This window comes from Panthera leo, chromosome A1 (assembly GCF_018350215.1).
Source record: "Panthera leo isolate Ple1 chromosome A1, P.leo_Ple1_pat1.1, whole genome shotgun sequence".
Lineage (NCBI taxonomy): Eukaryota > Metazoa > Chordata > Mammalia > Carnivora > Felidae > Panthera > Panthera leo.
Window position 1 is genome coordinate 140,305,433 of NC_056679.1, and position 18,930 is coordinate 140,324,362.

The window sequence follows — 18,930 nt, forward strand, 5'->3', positions numbered from 1 at the left end:
AACCACATTTGTCAAGCACATGGTGGCTTTTCTTTTAATGTTCTATACCTTTGGCTTTTCCTAGGGGTTATGTTTGCCTTTACTGTGAAACACCAATGAGGACAGGACACCACCCTTTACAGTGTACTTTTCCCTCTGTGCACAGTTCACCCCCCAGTATGCAGGGAGCTCTGGAACCCCTCGTAAGCAGCTGCTCTGTTCCTTCATTTCCTGTGATAAAAATTGGTAATTCTTCACATTTCACTCTCTCTTATGCAGTAAGGGGGCCCATCTCTTCTAAATCTGCATGGTCCAGCTAGTACTTCGTTCCTTCTCATTCTGATTTGCCCTCTTTTCTTCCTCTTTTATTGAGTTTGTGTTTTTCGTAAGTTACCCAAATTATTTCCCAAAGAGGCAAGGAAATTAAAAATCGGAATTAGACACACTTACAAAAAATAGCACTTTTTTGTGCCTAAAACATGAAACAGGAAGTACCTACAAGCACTTTTTGTTAAGAAGACCTCTGTTTTTCCCCTCTGCATGCCACATTTTACTTCTGAACACCAGGTATGGGGGGCTTTCTTAATTTTCTACAATTCATAGCAAACAACCGCTATATGTCCTACGACTTAACTCAATTCTGACAGCATCTATCTGGAAATAGCCTCAGATCCTACAGGCTAGGGTCTCCGTTCCCACAAGACTGCCCCCATTTCAGACGCCAAACACAAGTCAGGTTATCACCTGCACTTCTGACCTACTGGCTATAAATTGGAGTTCTCACAACCCCTTCCTTGGGTTTGAGAATTTGAATGGCTCGCAGAACTGAAGGGAACATTTACTTACATTTACCAATTTTATAAAAAGATGCAATTCAGGAAGAGCCAGATGGAAAAGATGCATAGGGCGGGGTATGAGGGAAGGGCCCGGAAGCTTCTGCTTCTCCAGCTGCCACGACCCTCCCAGTTCTTCCAGTGTTGACCAACTTGGAATGTCAGCATCTTGTGGTTCAGGATTTTTATAGAGCCTAATCTCTAGCCCACCCCTTCCCAGTTCCAACCCTCTAATCACTTGCTCTTTCTAGATCAGCCCCATCTGGTCGCTTTCTAGGGGCCCCACCCTAAGTCACCTCCTTAGCATAATAAGCTCAGGCATGATGAGAGGGCTGCATTATGAATAACCGAAGGCATGCCTGTCACTCAAGTTTTAGCAGCTAGAAACCTGGACAGAGACCCCCATATATTTCTTAGACCACACCTTCCTCCTGTGTAAGTGTCACTATGATTCTTCTATTTTTAAAACCTCAGCATCAAAAGTAAACATGACATAATGATTGCAGTCTTAAACAGATACTTGATGACATTTCAGCTTTCCCCTCAGGTTAGAAAGATAATGGACAGTAACGGTGCATAATACAATCAGGGGCAGAGAAAGGAGTGGAAGGACCCTCACAAAGACACAGACTTGTAGAAAACTCTGGGCTGGTAGTGCATCCCCATTGAGTCATTTTAGTGGAGTCTGTGTAAGATCCAGTTTGTTGATGGAGATGTGAGGGGATCCATTTTTTGAAATAGAAGCTTAGGGAAACATTTTAGTATATTCATTCTGTGACACTCTCTGACACCAAATATATGGTGTCTTTTCCAACACCAGCCAGTTCTCCAATCTTGACACCACGTGGAGTTAGCATCAGATCCTACAAGTTAAAGGGCTCAGTGTCATGAGACTGCCCCTATTTCAGATGCCAGCTGCAAATGGGGTGCCCAGGCAACTCACACTTCTGCCCGGCCAACTACAAATTGATGAATTTCCACAACCCTGAACACATTTGATACTTTACTATATAAAGTACTTGGGTGAGGTAAGGAAGAGTCCCAAGTGCAGGAGCCTCTGTTCCCATGGAATTAGTTAACTTACACCACCCGGCTTCCATGTGAATGCTTTCACCAGTCTGGAAGCTCTCTGGATTTATAGAGGTTTCATTATGGAGGCATGACTGATTAAATCATTGGTCATTGGTGACTTAATTTCATCTTCAGCTCCTCCCTTACCTAGAAGTTTGGGGTGGGGTGGGGGGCTAAATTTTTCAACTGTCTATTCATATGGTTGGTTATTTCCAGAGACCAGCCCCCATCCAGAAGCTATCTAGGAACCCCTTAAAATAAAGCAGAGATGACCTGTAGCTTTCTGTTATTATGTGGAAAAACTGAGATTTTATTGTTTTTATTTTTTTTAATGTCTAGTCATTTTTTGAGAGGCAAGAAGGGACAGAGCGTGGGCAGGGGAGGGGTAGAGAGAGAGAGGGAGACACAGAATCTGAAGCAGGCTCCAGGCTCTGAGCTGTCAACACAGAGCCCGACACAGAGTTCGAACCTACAAACAAGATCATGATCTGAGCTGAAGTCAGATGCTTCACTGACTGAGCCACCCAGGTGCCCTGAATGTTGAGATTTTAAAGACTGATACAACTCAATGTTACCCAGAGTAGGTGAGGGTGGAATTAGTGCTCAGAGACTGTTATGGGAATTCTAAAACCAGGCACAACATTTTTAGAGGGAGGAATTTTTTCCTATAGGTGAGGTGTTGTTTCCTCTGACTGCTCTCAAGACTTCGTCTTGGTGTGGACTTCTTTGGGTTACCATGTTTGAGGTTCATGCAGCTTCTTGAATCTGTAGGTTTGTGTCTCTTGGCAAATTTGTCAGGTTTTCAGCCATTATATATTTGAATATGTTTTCTCTTCTTCTGCCTAAACTCCAGTGACATAAATATAAGATCTTTTGTTACAGTCCCACAGGTCCTTGATGCTCAGGTGATTTGTTTTTAGTCTATTTGCTCTGTTTTTCTGATTGGATACTTTCCAGTGTTTTCTCTTCCAGTTCACTGATTCTTTCCGCTGACTCCTCCATTCTGCTGTGGAACCCAGTCACTAGGCATTTTTTTTCTATTTGTCATGATGTTTCCTATATTCTTTATTTTTCAAGTGTGTTGATAATTGTTCAGTGGAGCATTATCATCATGACTGCTTTAAAATCTTTATCAGATAATGCTAATATCTGTCATCTCAGTATTGGCATCTCTTAATTATCTTTCCTCATTTTGTTTGAGATCTTCCCAATTGTTCTTAGGATGACTGATATTCAGTTGAAAGCAGTCATTTTCATGTTTTCTTATACTTTAAATCTCTTGTAACCCATTAATTTCTAGAACTCTCTGGGAGGAGAGAAGGGTATGCTACCTCATTATTGCCAGGTGAAGGTAGATGTCCAATGTCCCCACTCAGCCTCTATTAACAAACAACCAAGAGGGGGTGTCCTCGTTACTGCTGTCCCCCAGTGGGAGTCCAGTCTCCCCTCATGATCATGATACCATGGAGGGGAAGAAGGGAGAAGGGAAGGAGCTCATTACTGGCCAGCAAGAGTCCCAGTTCTCTACTTAGCCTTCCCTGATACCACTTCAGAGGCAATATCGAGGCACCTCATCACCGTTTTGTGAAGGTGGAAGGGTCTCTCCTTGGCATTTGCTTGTATGCCTGGCAGTTAGGGCAACAATTTTCCTGGTATTCGTTTGGAAAAGAAAGAGTATTATCTAAACATATTCTACCTTTCTAGGCTGCTCCTCGTTGGGCACGAGAGAGCAGAGTTTGTTGAGGCTTTTAAAATAATCTGTAGGTAGTGGTATTTCCACACCGCCATGTTCTTTGGTTCCGAGTCTGAGACCAATGCAGCAAAAATGAATAAATAAATAGAAATAAATTTTTATAATGCAGGGTACTCACACCTCTCAAGTTCCCTAGCTACTCTGCTTTTTCCTTCTGTCTTTCAGTCTTATGTTTGCTTTATAGTAGCCAGTATTTTTTAGCTGTAGTTAGTGGGAATACTCATGAAAGTATGACTATTCCATCTCCATATGAATTTTAATATTATTCATTTACTCAACTACTTTCTTTTTTGAGTGCCTGTGATACAACACTGAACACACTATTTGGGGTCAACTCCCACAGAGCTTATGTAAAAGTGAACATCAGGTACAGTAGAGTCAGGTCAGAGTTGTTGTGAGGCAAGTAGACGGTGCTGTGAAAGCAGAGAAGAGGTCTTCCTGTCACTTCCTGAGAAGTGACATCTGAGCTAAGACCTGAAATATAGTAAGTGATAGCCAGGCAAAGAGATAGAAAAAGAACATTGCAGACGACACACAAAATACTATCTGAAAAGTTCTGGAAGCAAAAGTTAACAGAAGTAGGTAAGTAACAGATCATGAAGGATCTTATAAATTGCATTATCCTGTGGGTGATGGGGAGCCCTTGAAGTGTTTTGGGAAGAGGGACAAGATCAGACAAGAGCTAGAGAGTTTACTCCAGTGGCCAGAAAGGCAGCAGGAGGACTGGTTAGGACACTGAAAATAGTGATGTGAACTAGAAAATGTGGGTAGAAAAGGAGAGAAATCAATATTCAACATGTTCACAGAAACTTAGAGATACAATAAACAAAATTTCGTGGTGGGTTAGATGGTGGGATGTGGAAAGAGGTTGTCAAAGATGATTCCAATTTCTGCCTGTGCAGTCGAGTGGATGGTGACGGGCATTTTGAGATTGGGACACAGAAGGGAGAATAGGTTTGGGCTGGCATCGGGAAGATAATGAGCACCATTTTGGATATGTTGGGTTTTCGTGTCAACCTGACATTGTCTGATAGGCATTTGAATTACTATGTTTGGATGCCAGAAAGACACCTGAGCTGGGGATAGAGTGTTCTTTCACTAATTCGTTAAACAGATGGTTTTGGAATATGTATCACGTGGCAGGAATTATTCTGGTTCTTGAGATACGGCAGTGAACAAAACAGACCAAAACCCCTGGCTTGATGGAGCTTATATTCTAGTTGGGGAAAGACAGTCAAGAAACAATTAGATAAGCAAAGTAGATATATCAAATGGTCCTAAGTAGAAGGAAAATAAAGTTACATTACGGCATAGAGGGCACTGGGGCCAGGGGATGACTATTAATACGATGGTCTAAGAATATGCGACTATAAAAAATGACATTTAAGCAAAAATGCAGGAAGATACTTCAAAGAGAACATTCACAGCAGAGGCAACAGTGAGTGCAAAGGTCCAAGGGTGTAAGTGCGAGACCACTAGCAGGAAAGGTAAAGAAGCTTTTTACCCTGGAGCAGCATAAGCAAGGTGGACTGCAAGAGGCAGTAGGTCAGAGTGGACACAAAAGGCTTTGGTCTTCATGCTGAGAGACATGAAAATCCATTGGAGGATTTTGAGCAGAGTAGTGACATGATCTCAAGGATGTTTTCAAGGAGAACTGGCCTTTGTGTTTAAAATACATTATAAAGGATCTGGGGTGGAATCAAAGAGACCAATTGGGAGTGCACTGCAATTATTGTGGCAAGATGCAATAGTGCCAGTGGACAGGGTAAGAACTGGTTAGATTCCAGGGGCACCTGGGTGACTTAGTCGGTTAAACATCCAACTTCAGCTCAGGTCACGATCTCACAGTTTGTGAGTTCGAGCCCTGCACCAGGCTTTGTGCTGACATCTCAGAGCCTGGAGCCTGCTTCGGATTCTGTGTCTGTCTCTCTCTGCCCTTCTCTGTCTGCCTCTCTCTTTCTCTCTCTCTCTCAAAAATAAACATTAAAAAAATTAAAAAAATAAAAAGAAGTTGGTTGGATTCTGAAAATATGTTGCAGACCAGAGGCATTACTGAAAGTTTGGATGGTGAGGTATGGGAATGAGTTGTTGGGGGAAAAGATACTCAGAATGACTTCCAGGCTTTTGATTAGAGCCACTGAAAGCCTGGAATTGCCTTTGTTTACATAGGAAAGATTGTGTGAGGGGAAGGTTAAGGAGAAAGAATCAGGAGCTCAGTTTTGTTCATGTTAGGTTTGAGATGCTATTAAATATCCAAGTGGAGACGTTGGCTAGGCAGTTCCATGTATGAGGCCAGAGTTCAGGGGAGAGGACTAGGTGGGAGGTAAAAAGGTGAGTCCTTACAGTGTATAGATGAAATTTAAAGTCATGATGTCAGATGACACCACCAAAGGACGACTTGTAGATAGAGAAGAGGGGAATTCTGAGAACTCAGGCCAGAGACATGAGAGAATCCAAAGGTCAAGCTGATAAGGAGAAGTCAGGAAGGGAGATGGAGACTGAGTGAGTGAGGTAAAAGGAAAAGACATTAGGTAGGTCCCGGGAGCCAAGTGAAGAAAATGGTTCCAGAGGAGGGAGTGATCAGGTATGATAGATGCTGGTCATGGACCAAATAGATTAGGGAATTTGTTACTAGAATTGGAGTTATGGCAGCTACTAAATTACTGGCATGGAGGTGAAGATTGGGGCCTCCTCACCTGTATCAAGGCAAAAGCCCAGTAGCCAGACTCCCATCCACAGCAACAGGTGATCCTGAGGCAGCCCCAGGTTTGACACAGTCTTGAGGTTTAGCTGACTTCTGTACCCCAGACAGGGCTGAATCTGCAGGTGGGAGATAAATGGCCCCACCTGTAAAGACGGGAGGACCTTAGGGACAATCAACACGTGTACACATGTGCATGTTTGAAGACAACCAACCATCCCTTTGTTCTTCTGCACTCTTGTGGCATAACTCTCCTGGCAGTTGGGCTGGTGACCATATGTGGAGATCAGGCAGTAGGGTTAGAAAGGCTGGGGGCGGGGGAGCGGGGAGCGGTAGTTCAAGTCAAAGGAAACAAAAAACAGAGGCCTACAGGAGAATAATGTGTCTGAGAAGGCAAAGGGTCTAGTCCCGTGGTAAACCCATCAGGGTAAGGAGATCCAGAGTTACCATAGCAGGTAACGGCATAGGCAGCAAGTTTAGTGTACCCGGCTAGGAGACAAGGAAGGGTTCAACAGGCCAGAAACTCGGGCCAGGAGAGTAGACGACAAAAAAAAAAAAACCCAGCCTGTCAACAAGTGGTCAGAGTAATTAGGAGGCATCGTCATCTGCAAAAATGAGGAAGGGCTTTGTAAGTCAGAAATCTCTGTAAACTCTACACTTAGCACAACAGGACAATACTAGCTTGCAGCTGACCCTCAGTAATGTTCATTGGAGCTGCCTCTTGCCCAAGGCCAGAACTAGCCCAAGTGGAGGTGGGGTGGCAGAACTACAGTGAAATTTGGGGGAGGGAGGTGCCTCTCTGTTCATGCACTCAGCTGTGACCAACCACCTCCACTCGATCCTCTACCTTCATCCCAACTCTAGAGTAACAGCTGGGGATCCTTGTCGAGGCCAGCTGCACAGTGCCCCTTAGGACCTACCACAGTGACTGGGACTCTGTGGTCCGTGTGGTGCACTTCTTCTTCCAACTCTGAATTTCTGAATTCTGACGCATGGCCTTGAGAAGCAGAGAGCAGTACTTGCAGTTCTGCTGGGATCGATGGGGGGTTGGGACAATAGAAAAAGCAAGTAGTTCTAGCTTGACAGATAGTGAGGCTGGGAAGACAGGATAGCTTTGAGAAGCATTACCAGGGAAGAAACGAAGAGCAGAGCAAAATGATAGATCTTTGAAGTTTGAGCATTATTGAATATACAAGTCATTGTATGGTATTTGGACAATTTCTAATCATCCCTATACAACATCAGCCTCTGTCCTGTGTCAGAAATAAGCAGGGAGCCTATTATATGTACTGTAAACAATGGGCAACTGATGTGAGACTCTTCTAACAGATGGGAAATATGACTACAACAGTGTACCAGAAAAAGAACAGATTTTCCCAGCTTGTCAGAAATCTAAACGGGAGCCCACCCACTGAACCACATTGGTCCAGGGGAGCTTCCTTTTTTCCATCATCTCTCCACACCGAGGTGCTGCCACCATCTAAATCATCTCAGTCTTCCTTGGACTGGGAGATGCCAACACAAGACATGTTCCATTTACTGGGTTCAGTCAAGGCTGGTTGGAGTCCCGCCCTCTCTCTTATAACTATGAAAAAAATAGTAACTTTTCCCTCATCTCTTTGAATCTTCAAAGAGTAAACAATATGTAATGATAGGTTGACCTTGATTGATCTAGTGTTCATTAATCCCATTCTTTTCTTCCCTTCTTTTTCTCCCCTCCTTGGTCAAGGTTTAAAACCCCCCTGAAAATCCTAAACATAGCCCACCTGATGTAAGAGGATCAGCTGCCTCATTTTCGTTCTCAGTTCCGGCCTTCCCTGTCATTCTGGGTCCAGGCGTGACTTCCTGCTGCCACACTGTGGGTGTGGCAAAGCTCCACTGCTGACGCTTCCTGTGTCCTTATGGCCCAGTGGCCATATTTACCCCTTCTCCATGGAGCTCAGGGCAAGGAAGTCCCGCTTTGTTAAGTGATGAAACCAAAGCTGTCCCTGCTTGGCCTCCACACAGAATCCCTCAGCCCAGCAGGCCTGTCTCGTGGGTATTCACCCAGCAGCATGCTCCTCGGCCTTTCTCTGGCCACTGGCCTCCTTCTTCCTCCCCCCTTACACATGCAGTTTCAGACATGACCTCAGAAAGCATTTGAAAGTAAACCCTGATTGATTCCACCTGCTATTCCCTGCTTGTCCTGGTCAGCTGCTGCTGTCACCCAACACTGCGGGATGGTCCTTTTCCTCCATGAGCTGAAACCAAGGCATCTGCCCAGCATTAACCAAACTAAGCCCCTCCCCTGAGGGCTGTTACTGTTTAGGCAGAGAAGTTCCCCATTCGGTCTCCATGCTCTATCCTGAAGGTCTTTAATCCTGGATCTTTTACTGACCAGCTGTGCGACCTCAACGAGACCACTCAGCATAACTGTGCCTTATTTGTTTGAGATACAAAATGAGGACGTTCTACATCTGTGGCTCTGAAGATAAAGACCATACTGATTTTTTTTTTTTTTGAAGATTTTGAGATGAAGTATTCTTTCATTCAACTATCGTTTCTAACCAATCTACACTCCATCTGTGTCCGTTCACCGTGCCTTATTATTCTTTGTAGGCCTTTTCATTGTATTATACATGTTTATATTTTATGTGACCTGAGTCTTTTTGGCCATTCAGCCAATGTCAGACCCTTTCTGTCTCCGGCAGTTAGAAGTGGAGTGTGAGGGGGTGGGAAGTACGCTTCACCCACCACCTCCTCCCCAGGTAGTCTGTTATGATGGCAGCAAATCCTAGCAAATGTGCACATGGGCACAGAAACAGTCATGCAGCCTGTTCTGGACTCCGGGGAAGTCCATCTCTCTGCCCTTGGGTACTGAACAAGCCTTACACGCAAGGGCTATGGGAACATCAAGATATGCTGATGGCGGGGCCATCAGACTTAGAGCTGGTCAGGACTTTAAGTCTCAGAGTGCAGGGCCAGTGGCTCTAGAATCTGGGGTCTCAGCTAACGGTACCATTCCACCAGTTTTAGGTGGCTGGGCTTACAGGATACTTGTTCATCCATGGTGCTGAGGGCAGAACTTTCTTTCCAGTCAACTGCATATCAACCACTCATATCACCAATGAGAAATTGTCTCTTTGTTCATTAACAGACTTTTCTTCTGCACATTTCTAAAATGATGTGTAAAGCCCTAAATAACTTTCTCTAGCCTGTTGATTCCTGATTAACATGTTTCAAATTCTAGAGTATAGAGCAATTTCTCTTTATACTGAAGTACTTTTAAAGCAAGTTACCACCCTGATCATACGATGTTAAGGTGGATGTTTGTTTACTATCTGTTACCCACTAGAATGTGAGCTCCTTCAGGGATGAACTTTGTTTTCCTTACTTATTAGCATAGCTCTAGGTGAATGGGAAGAAGGGAAGTGAAGGGGGTGCTTTTGAAAATTCAGCTGGTTGGAGCGCCTGGGTGACTCCATTGGTTAAACGTCAGGCTCTTAATTTCAGCTCAGGCCATGATCTCAAGGTTTGTGAGATAGTCCCCCATGAGGGGCTCTGTGCTGAGCATGGAGCCTGCTTGGGATTCTCTCTATCCCTCTCTCTCTCTGCCCCTCCCCATTTGCGTGCATGCACGCAATCTCTCTCAATCTCTCTCTGAGTAAACAAACCTTAAAAAAAAATTAAAATCCAGCTGTTACGGGCTGTGGGTTTCCTGCCCATGTGGGATCTAGCACCGCCAAGCCCCATCTAGGTGAGCTGCTTAGACCTGTTGTAAGGGAGGTAGTACTCCTCTTCCCTTTCCACCTCTGCTGTCAGAGACTGTGACCTCCCAGTCCTTCAGCTGCCAGCTCCCCCTTGCCCACACCCTGCCTACTGGAAACCCTCCTCCTCTTCTCTTCCCCTTCCTCCACCAACAGCGCCAAGGATGCCTGGTGCTGCCAGAAAATACAAGGTAACTTAGATCAGTCCTTTAGCCTTTCTGGGGCTTGGTTTCCTCACCTGAAAAATGGAGGTGAGTCAGGCTCTGTGCTGAGGATTTAGGTCATCTATTTAACCTTATGTAATCCTCACTCCAAGCTTACAAGGTAAGGAGTCTTACTCCATTTTCTGATTAGGAAAATGATGCACAAAGAGGGCAAGTAACTTGCCCTGGGTCCCTGGGGCTCAAACCCAGCTGTGTGACCCTGCAGTGCTGCTCCCAGGACAGACATACCTACATCTCTCCCAGCAGGTTTTGGTGGGGGGGGGGGGGGGGGGGAACCTCTGAGAACTGGCTTCCTTTTTTTTTTTAATGTTTTATTGTTTATTTATTTTTGAGAGAGAGAAAGCAAGCAGGGCAGGGGCAGAGAGAGAGGGAGACACAGAAGAATTGGAAGCATGCTCCAGGCTCCGAGCTGTCAGCACAGAGCCCAATGCAGCACTGGAACCCAGGGTCCACTGTGAGATCATGACCTGAGCCGAAGTTGGTTGGATGTTAAATGGAGTGAGCCACCCAACCACCCCTGGGAATTGGCTTCTAAGAAGCTCACCTGGTAACTGGGAAATACAGTCATTTTCAGGAATCCTGGCCTTAGATGAACTCTGAATTCCCTCCCAGTGCTGTCTTTCACTCCATTATTATCCATCCTGGCCCAGGCACTCACCTAGTAGCTTCATCAGATACGTGGTGACTCACAAAGACTCCCATTATTGCCCATCTGTGAATATTTGCATATCAACAGCACAAGCTGTAGGAAGACCCTTGATGGCGGTGGGGATGGGAGGGCTACTTTGGGCCCAGGGATTCCTCTTGGCTCACAAACCATAGGTAAGTCCTTCTCCACTTGTATGTGACTAAGGCAAGGCCTGCTTGCAGTGCTACAGGATGCCATCCTCCCAGGTTAGGGAGGACACACAAAGACCATACACACACACACCCACGACTTACCTGGATGAGACACACTTTCTCTTTGTTGAAGATCAGAAAGTAATTGAATTCAGCCTTTTCTGATTTTAGAATGTGAAATTAGGGTTATTTCCTCTATACAAGCAAAGATTATAGTCTGGCATCAGTAAACATGGCCTGACCAATGCCCATTAGAATGCCCTTCACAGAAATCTACTTCCAACATATTTTTAAGATGTGGGGAAATTCCTTCGTTCTTTCCACAAGTATCCTAGAGGGGTTAAGCAATGAATGAATGGAAAGACTCCACAGTCCTGCCCCAAAGATCAGGCTGAATCCAGACACAGAACTTTGAGATTGGTACAACTCAGTCCTTGGGGGGGGGGGGGGGGGAGCGGTTGGGGGGACCTTGTTCAGCAGAGAGAGCCTCCATGACCGCCCAGAATCCTGCTTGAACAGCAGCTGCATAAAAGTTGGAAGAGAAAGAAACGATTCAGGTTAGATGAGAAACAGATCGCCTCTGGGGGAAATGAGCTGTGAAAAGCAGAGTAAATAAGAGAACAGGAGCAGGGAGGGAGAAGAAAAGAGGTTGGATGAAACCTTTGCCTTGGAATCCCGTCCTGTGGGCCATAGTCTCCCTCTTATCCCACCCCCACACACACGGTCTCATAAACGTTTCCCCTGCCTGTGTTACACTGCCTGATAGTTCCTAATGAACACATCCAGCCCTTGCTTGTGAAGGTGTTCATTGCAATATCATTCGTGTTCCCCTAGTTTGGAAAGCTCCCAATTATCCAGTGGTATGGTTACAGAAACAATGGTTATATGCCAAATCACTTCATTTTAAACAAAACATAAACAACGTGGGATGGTTTTATTAATTTTGGGGGGGAAGAACAGAAAGCAAAATTGTATAAATCCTGTGATTGGTAAAGATATGGATATGAAAATATGGAAATGAAAATATGAAAAATATGGAAGCACCCTGAAAGGAATTCAGAAATGAAAACCATTTTTTGGAGGGGGGGGCACGTAGATATTTTGCTTTTCTAATTTCCTTTGGTATATCATAAGAAATCCAATCAATTTGGGGCGCCTGGGTGGCTCAGTCGGTTAAGCCTCCGACTTCAGCTCAGGTCATGATCTCACACTCCGTGAGTTCGAGCCCTGCATCGGGCTCTGTGCTGACAGCTCAGAGCCTGGAGCCTGCTTCAGATTCTGTGTCTCCCTCTCTCTCTGCCCCTCCCCTGCTCATGCTCTGTCTCTCTCTGTCTCAAAAATGAATACAAACATTAAAAAATTTTTAAAAAAATGAAAGAAATCCAATCAATTCAAACATGCAGTTTTCTCTGGAAGAATTGCAGGGTTCTCAGCCCAGGATACACCTTAGATTCACACAGGACATAAAAAATATCAATGCCTGGGCTTCCAGTAGAGCAACAAAGTCAGAACTTCTGTGGGTGTGGCCCTAGGCATTGGTATTGCCACATCACTGTGGTTTTTTTTTTTTTTTTTAATGTTTATTTTGAGAGAGAATGAGAGCTTGAAGGGGAGCAGGGGAGGGGCAGAGGAAGAGGAAGAGAGACCCATCCCCAGCCTGAGATCGCCTCCTGCCCTCTGCACCCCCATAGTACCCTGTGGCTATCTGTGTTACTGAGTTTAGCATGTTGTGTTTTCATGATCTTTTGGCATCCATCTTAATGCGAAAGAGGACTTTATCTTAGTAATTTTTGGGTCCCAAGTGTAGTACTTGGCATATAATGCTTAATAAATGCTTGTTAAATGAATAAATGCATAGAAGGATGTGTAATTTAGGACCATGTTAAGGACCATTTTGGGGTTTCTAGTGCTCCTAGCCTTGCAGTTCAGTAGCTCAGATGGATTCAGTGGTGAAATTGCTCTTTTAGGTTAATCCGGGAAACTTGCCATCGTTTGTAACATTTCCGTGAGAAAAAATGAAATTCATTTTGTGCTTTAAAGAGCCAACTTTTGGATGAATCTTTAGATCCCAATGTACAGTAGTCCCCATTATCCGAGGTTTCCCTTTATGTGGTTTTGGTGGGTGACTCGTGTCAACTCAGGTCTGAAAGCAGATGAGCCTCCTCCTGACGCAGTGCCAGAAGGCCAGCAGTAGCCTAATGGCATGTCATGGTGCCTATGTCATTCACCTCATCGCACGTCATCACAATAAGAGGAATAAGTATAGGGGTGCCTGGCTGGCTCAGTCAGTAGAGCATACTACTCTTGATCTCAGGGTTGTGGGTTCAAGCCCCACACTGGGTGTAGAGATTACTTAAAAATAAAATCTTGAGGGGCACCTGAATGGCTCAGTCACTCAAGCGTCTGACTCTTCGTTTCGGTTCAGGTCACGATCTCACGGTTCGTGGGATCAAGCCCTGTGTTGGACTCTGTGCTAACAGCATGGAGCCTGCTTGGGATTCTCTCTCTTCTCTCTCTCTGCCCCTCTCCCGCTGATACTCTTTCTTTCTCTCTCTCTCTCTCTCAAAATAATTAAATAAACATTTTTAAAAAATAAAACTAAGAAAATAAAATCTTAAGAAAAAAAAGAAGAGTGAGTACAGTACAATATTTTGAGAGACCACATTCACATAACTTTTATGACAGTATATTGTTATAATTGTTCCACTTTCCTTTTAGTTATGGTTGATCTTACTGTGCCTAATTTATAAATTAAACTTTATCTTAGGTAAGTATGTATAGCAAAAATATGTATATAGAGTGTGGTACTCTCTGTAGTTTTAAGCATCCCCTGGGGGTTTCGTTGGAGCATCCCCCCTGCAAATGAGAAGGGACTACTGTAATACTGATTTAAGGACTGCCTATACGTTCCAAAATGTCCCTTGCTGAGTCCTTAGTATTCCTTTTCTAACTTCTACCACTGATTTGACTGAGTTACCCAAAAACAGTTTTCCCCAAAAGTTTAGACTAAGCAAAGAGAATGCTTACATTTTACCCCTTAACAGGTACATCCCCTGAGCTAAGTCTGGATCTGTGCCATTGCAGGCTTTTCAAAATGAGCATTTAATTGGTTTTCCCTTTTTTCCCATTAATTTTTTTAAGTAGGCTCCACACCCAACGTGGGGCTTGAACTCACAACCCTGAAATCAAGTGTCTCATGTTGTCCTGACTGAGCCGGCCAGGCACCCCTAATTTGTTTTCCTGACTTCAGCAGTCAACGGGGCAGATGCTTTAGTCAGTGTTTAAAATGGCTAACGCTGGCATGGCGCCTACTACGTGCTGGGCATTGCCTAAATGCCACTACTAGTCAGCATCCCCTGCTTCTTCCCAGGAGCCCCATAAAACCCCCCTCTGACCCTGCACTGAAGTCAGAAAAACCAAATAAGAAAGAGGCTGAATGTGAGGGCAAAACTATCCTCACTTTCCGGAATGGTGCCACCAGATTCCTTTTCCCAGCCTCTAACCAAAGCTGGAAATGGTATAAATGAACCGGCCCCTACAACATGGTGAAGGCCCTGGAGAAAGCACAGTCCGGCTGCAGTGAGGAAGGCCTGGCGGCCACATCCGCCATCAGCTGAGCCCGAGGGCTGCGGTGAGCCAGGTCCCTGCACTAGCACTGGGGTTCTCAGACAGGAGGAGTTAATGGGGCAGGGACAAAGCCACCTGGATAAAATGTGGAACAGGACTGCTGTTTGGGAAAAGAATTTCCACTTAAAAGATTTAAGTAGGTTGAGCAAGAAGTGAAAACAAAGGATTCTGTCTGGAGAGGTAGGGGAACAAGGGATGGAGTTTATAGAAAGATAGTAGATCATTTCATTCTTTCTCCTTGGTACCTGTTGGATACAAGAAGGCACAGAACATCTTTGGTCTGAAAAAAAAAATTCATTAGTTTGTCCTGCTGCTGAGAAGTCAGCCAGTGAATTCCAGCCTTTGCAGACTCTGAGCTCTCTCTCCACCCTCCAAGGACTTAATGAGCACGAGGTGACTTGTACTTTGTGTGTCTGTAGGAGTTAATGGCATTCCTTTAATAAGACCAAGGGAATGAATGAACTAAAAGGTTAGTTACTTTATAAACAGATAACCCGCAAAGGAGAGCTACTTTGAGAATGATTTTTGTAAGACAGCTGTGTGTCCGATGCATGGGAAATCATACCCTTCTGCTCGCAAGTATTTGAAGAAAGAATTTACTTATCCAAGGAAAGGATGGTCACATTTTCTCAAATCCCAATGCTAATTTAAGGAAGCTGTGTGCTTTTATCCATACCAGATTTTCATGTGCAGAACTGCCTCAGCGTAGTAAAGGAAAATGGAGAGTCAGGATATAAAGATCTGATCATTGTTTTTGTTTTAGAAGCTTCTGATACCAGATTCTCCTGGTGTATGTCTCTTAGTGCTGTCCAGAAATCTCAGGAAGTTGTCCATTCCTCTGCTCCAGTGTCCATAACATAAGGAGAGAGATGCTCATATTTTATACCCTGTTCTGAGTGACAGCTTGGGAAAATACAGTTATTTTAACCCAGCTGTAATTTCTGCTTGGGTCCCTCTGTAGGTTCAGCATCGAGAGAATTCTTCCTACGGAAGAAACTTTTCCTCTTATCATCAACATACACACTAGCCATTTTTCGCAGAATGATACAGTTTATCTTACTGCTGTGAGATATATTTGCTAATTTATGACTCTAGAATCTAGAAACTAAAATGTGGTTTTAAAAAAAGTGAAAGAGGGGAGCCTGGGTGGTTCAGTCGGTTAAGCATTTTACTTTGGCTCAGGTCATGATCTCATGGTTGGTTTGATATGTGAGTTCAAGCCCCACATGGGGCTTTCTGCTGTCAGTGTAGAGTCAGCTTCAGATCTTCTGTCTCCCCCTCTCTCTGCCGCACCCTCCCCCCCGCCCCCCCATCTGGCACTCTCTCTCTCTCAAAAAAGGACTTTTTTTTTTTAAGTGAAAGAGGCCAATCTGAAAGGCTACCTACTGTAGGGTTCCAACTATATGACATTCAGGAAAAGGCAAAATTATGGAAACCGTAAAAAGATCAGTGGTTGCCAGAGGTTATTGGCAAAAAAGAAGGGGTGAATAAGGGGAGCACAGGGGATTTTTTTAGAGCAGTGAAACTATTACTCTGTATGATACTGTAATGGTGGATATGTGCCATGATACATTTGTCAAAGCCCACAGAATATAAAACACAGAATGAACCCTGACCTAAATTAAGGACTAAATAATAGTGTATTAATATCGGTTCATCAATTGTGAACATATGTATCACACTAAGATGTTAATAATGGCAGTGCGGGGTGAGGGGGATATATGGGAACTGTCTTTGCTTTTCACTCAATTTTTTGAAATTTTTTTTGAAAACCTAAAACTCAAGAAAGTATTTAAAAAAAAAAAAAAAAAAAGGAGTTCAGCCTTGTAGCATCTCCATGGAGGTGAAGAAGGCAGCAGATGATGATGTGGTCCTACTTAGGTCCTCTGTGGTACCCAACCTGCAGCTTCCTGCAATTTCATTTGAAAATAGTTATCAGCACATTAAATCTTATCTTTCTAGTCATTGTTACTACTACTAGTCTCTGTTTAAAAACAAAGCAAAAAGAAGAATGTAAAATTAGCCTACTCTCTTCTCAAGAAGTTCCTGTTTTACTATCAGAGATTCTGTTACACCCCTTCCACACTGCAAACAGGTGGCAACTTTGCCACACTGCAGAGGTCCAAGTACTCTACTTTCTAGGTGTTTTGGCCAAAAAGAGGATTGGTGTTTGCTGCCCCCTTTCCGGTCTCTTCTGACCACTGGACTCACTGGCCCCTGCACGAACTCCCAGGCTCGCTTCCTACAGGAGTTCTTATTCCTCTCTATGGTGCGGGAAGGGGGTCAGTTAGCTAATAACCACAACAAACATCTACATGTTGTAGAAAATGTCTCCAGGAACAGCACAAGTAGTGATGAGTAGTTGTTACGACTGACCGGCTGAAGGAAAGCCCACGCGTACACATTTACAAATCAAAGAAAGATGTGAACCAGATGCTGCATTTTACAGCGTAGAAAATGCACTTCCCTCTGGAGGGGGAAAAATGTGTCCACCCATTATCTTGCATTCAATTTGCTTTCAATTCACACATGTACCCAGGGAGGCATAAAAAACCGAACTGGCATAAAGGCAGAGGAAATCCATATTCTCACATGATGTCAGTCCCCTCGTGAACAACATGAAGTCTCCTACCTAGAAGTCCACGGTAAAATCCCATTCAATGCACGTAAAGACAGTACGTCTTTTCTTTTCTGAAGAATGTGTCAAGAAATGGGATGTGGTCTTATTTATATACCACCTGCCCATCTCAAATGCCAGTAGAGTGAAAAGATCGTCTCTAGGCCTACGATCTGATTGTCCCCTGTCATATTTTTCTGGACTTGATTTCCCACGTGGAAGTCTCATGAGGAAGGAGGAAGTACCATTAGCTCCCTGGCAGGCCACCCAGCTCAGTATTCAGTGTTTGCCTGCTACCAAAACCTTTGTGAAGTGAGCATGACAGTTTACCTCTATGGCACCAGAAAGGGGAGGAATACAACCCAGTCATCCCTGATTGTCTCTGAAAAATACCATGGGTTTAGTTATTTAAAGTCTTGCACGTTAATTAAGCTGTGAGAAAGTAGGGAGTTAAGAATCTAAGGAAAATGTGGTCTTATATTTTAATTTAACTCTGGAAGAAGAGAAAAGAGACTTTTCTTCCTGCAATTTCCTTTTTCTTTCTGTTCATGATAAACTGGAACCTATGGGCAAGACAAGAATCACTCATGGTGCTGAGAAACTCACGCGCCGAAGGAACAATGCCCACAGCTGGGGTTCCCTGCCTCCAGATGTGCTAACAAGCATTTGATCATTTGCCTTAATGATGTACAAACCTCTTCGTGGAGACCCTCGAACACTCCCCCGTAGGCTGTTTGCGTCTAAGGCTGCATCTGCGGAGTCACTTTGTCAACCTTGTCTTGTGTCTCTTCCCCTTGCAGGGCAACAGGCTTTGGCTTCTTGAACGCACTGTGCAAAGCAGCGGCCGTCCTTGGAAACTTAATATTCGGCTCCCTGGTCAGCTTCACCAAATCAATCCCCATCCTGCTGGCCTCCACTGTGCTCGTGTGTGGAGGACTGGTGGGGTTGCGCCTGCCTGACACACGAACCCAGGTCCTGATGTAATGGGAAAAAAGCCATCCATCCTGCGTTTCTTTCTCCTGCCCTGTGTCAACACTCCTAACTCAAGGCTTCAGATTTTTCAGACACCAAAATGTGGTGAAATATCAGAACACTAACCCTTGCCATCACTAAAATTTATTTGCATACCCTCCTGCCCCTTGTATGTGATTTTGCAGTTTTGTTCATGCATTGCTGTCTTTCCTAACTGGGATGCTACCAGTGGAAGCATTTTTTAAGTGCCCTCGTCAGCCAGGCCTCCCTGAGATTCTGATCACTGAAGGGTGAGAAGCCTTCGCTGCCCTAAGAAATAGAGCCTCCTTCTAATTTAACATCCACAGGAAATAGAAGTTGGCATATTGTTGCATTTGTGCTGAGGAGAGGGATTCTTTTTTTTTTTTTTTTTCAATCAGAGTGATATTTCCTGTTTACTTAGCAAAGGACACCCAGCAATTCTTGCTGTTCTAGCAAGGCCTTTCAAAGAAAACCATGTGGCCCCAAACGGAGCTGGGTGGGGCTCTTTCAGGCATGACAGTGAAGGTGACTCTGCTGACAAGAGAA

At 44.3% G+C, this 18,930-nt stretch overlaps 1 protein-coding gene across 2 annotated transcripts in view; it reads left to right on the forward strand.

The window, feature by feature from the left end:
• SV2C (synaptic vesicle glycoprotein 2C) overlaps positions 1-18,528 on the forward strand; it is a 160,914-nt gene extending 142,386 nt beyond the window's left edge. Inside the window, exons 1-2 of one of the 2 annotated variants that reach the window (XR_006203432.1) lie at positions 10,995-11,129; positions 18,192-18,278. Coding sequence is in view for 1 of the 2 variants with exons in the window: in XM_042941399.1 (XP_042797333.1) it covers positions 18,192-18,375 (184 nt within the window). In the remaining variant the exon portion in view is untranslated. Of the gene's footprint in view, positions 1-10,994; positions 11,130-18,191 lie in introns of those variants that run through there. The other variant, XM_042941399.1, reaches the window with a different exon arrangement.
• Positions 18,529-18,930: the final 402 nt, after the last annotated feature.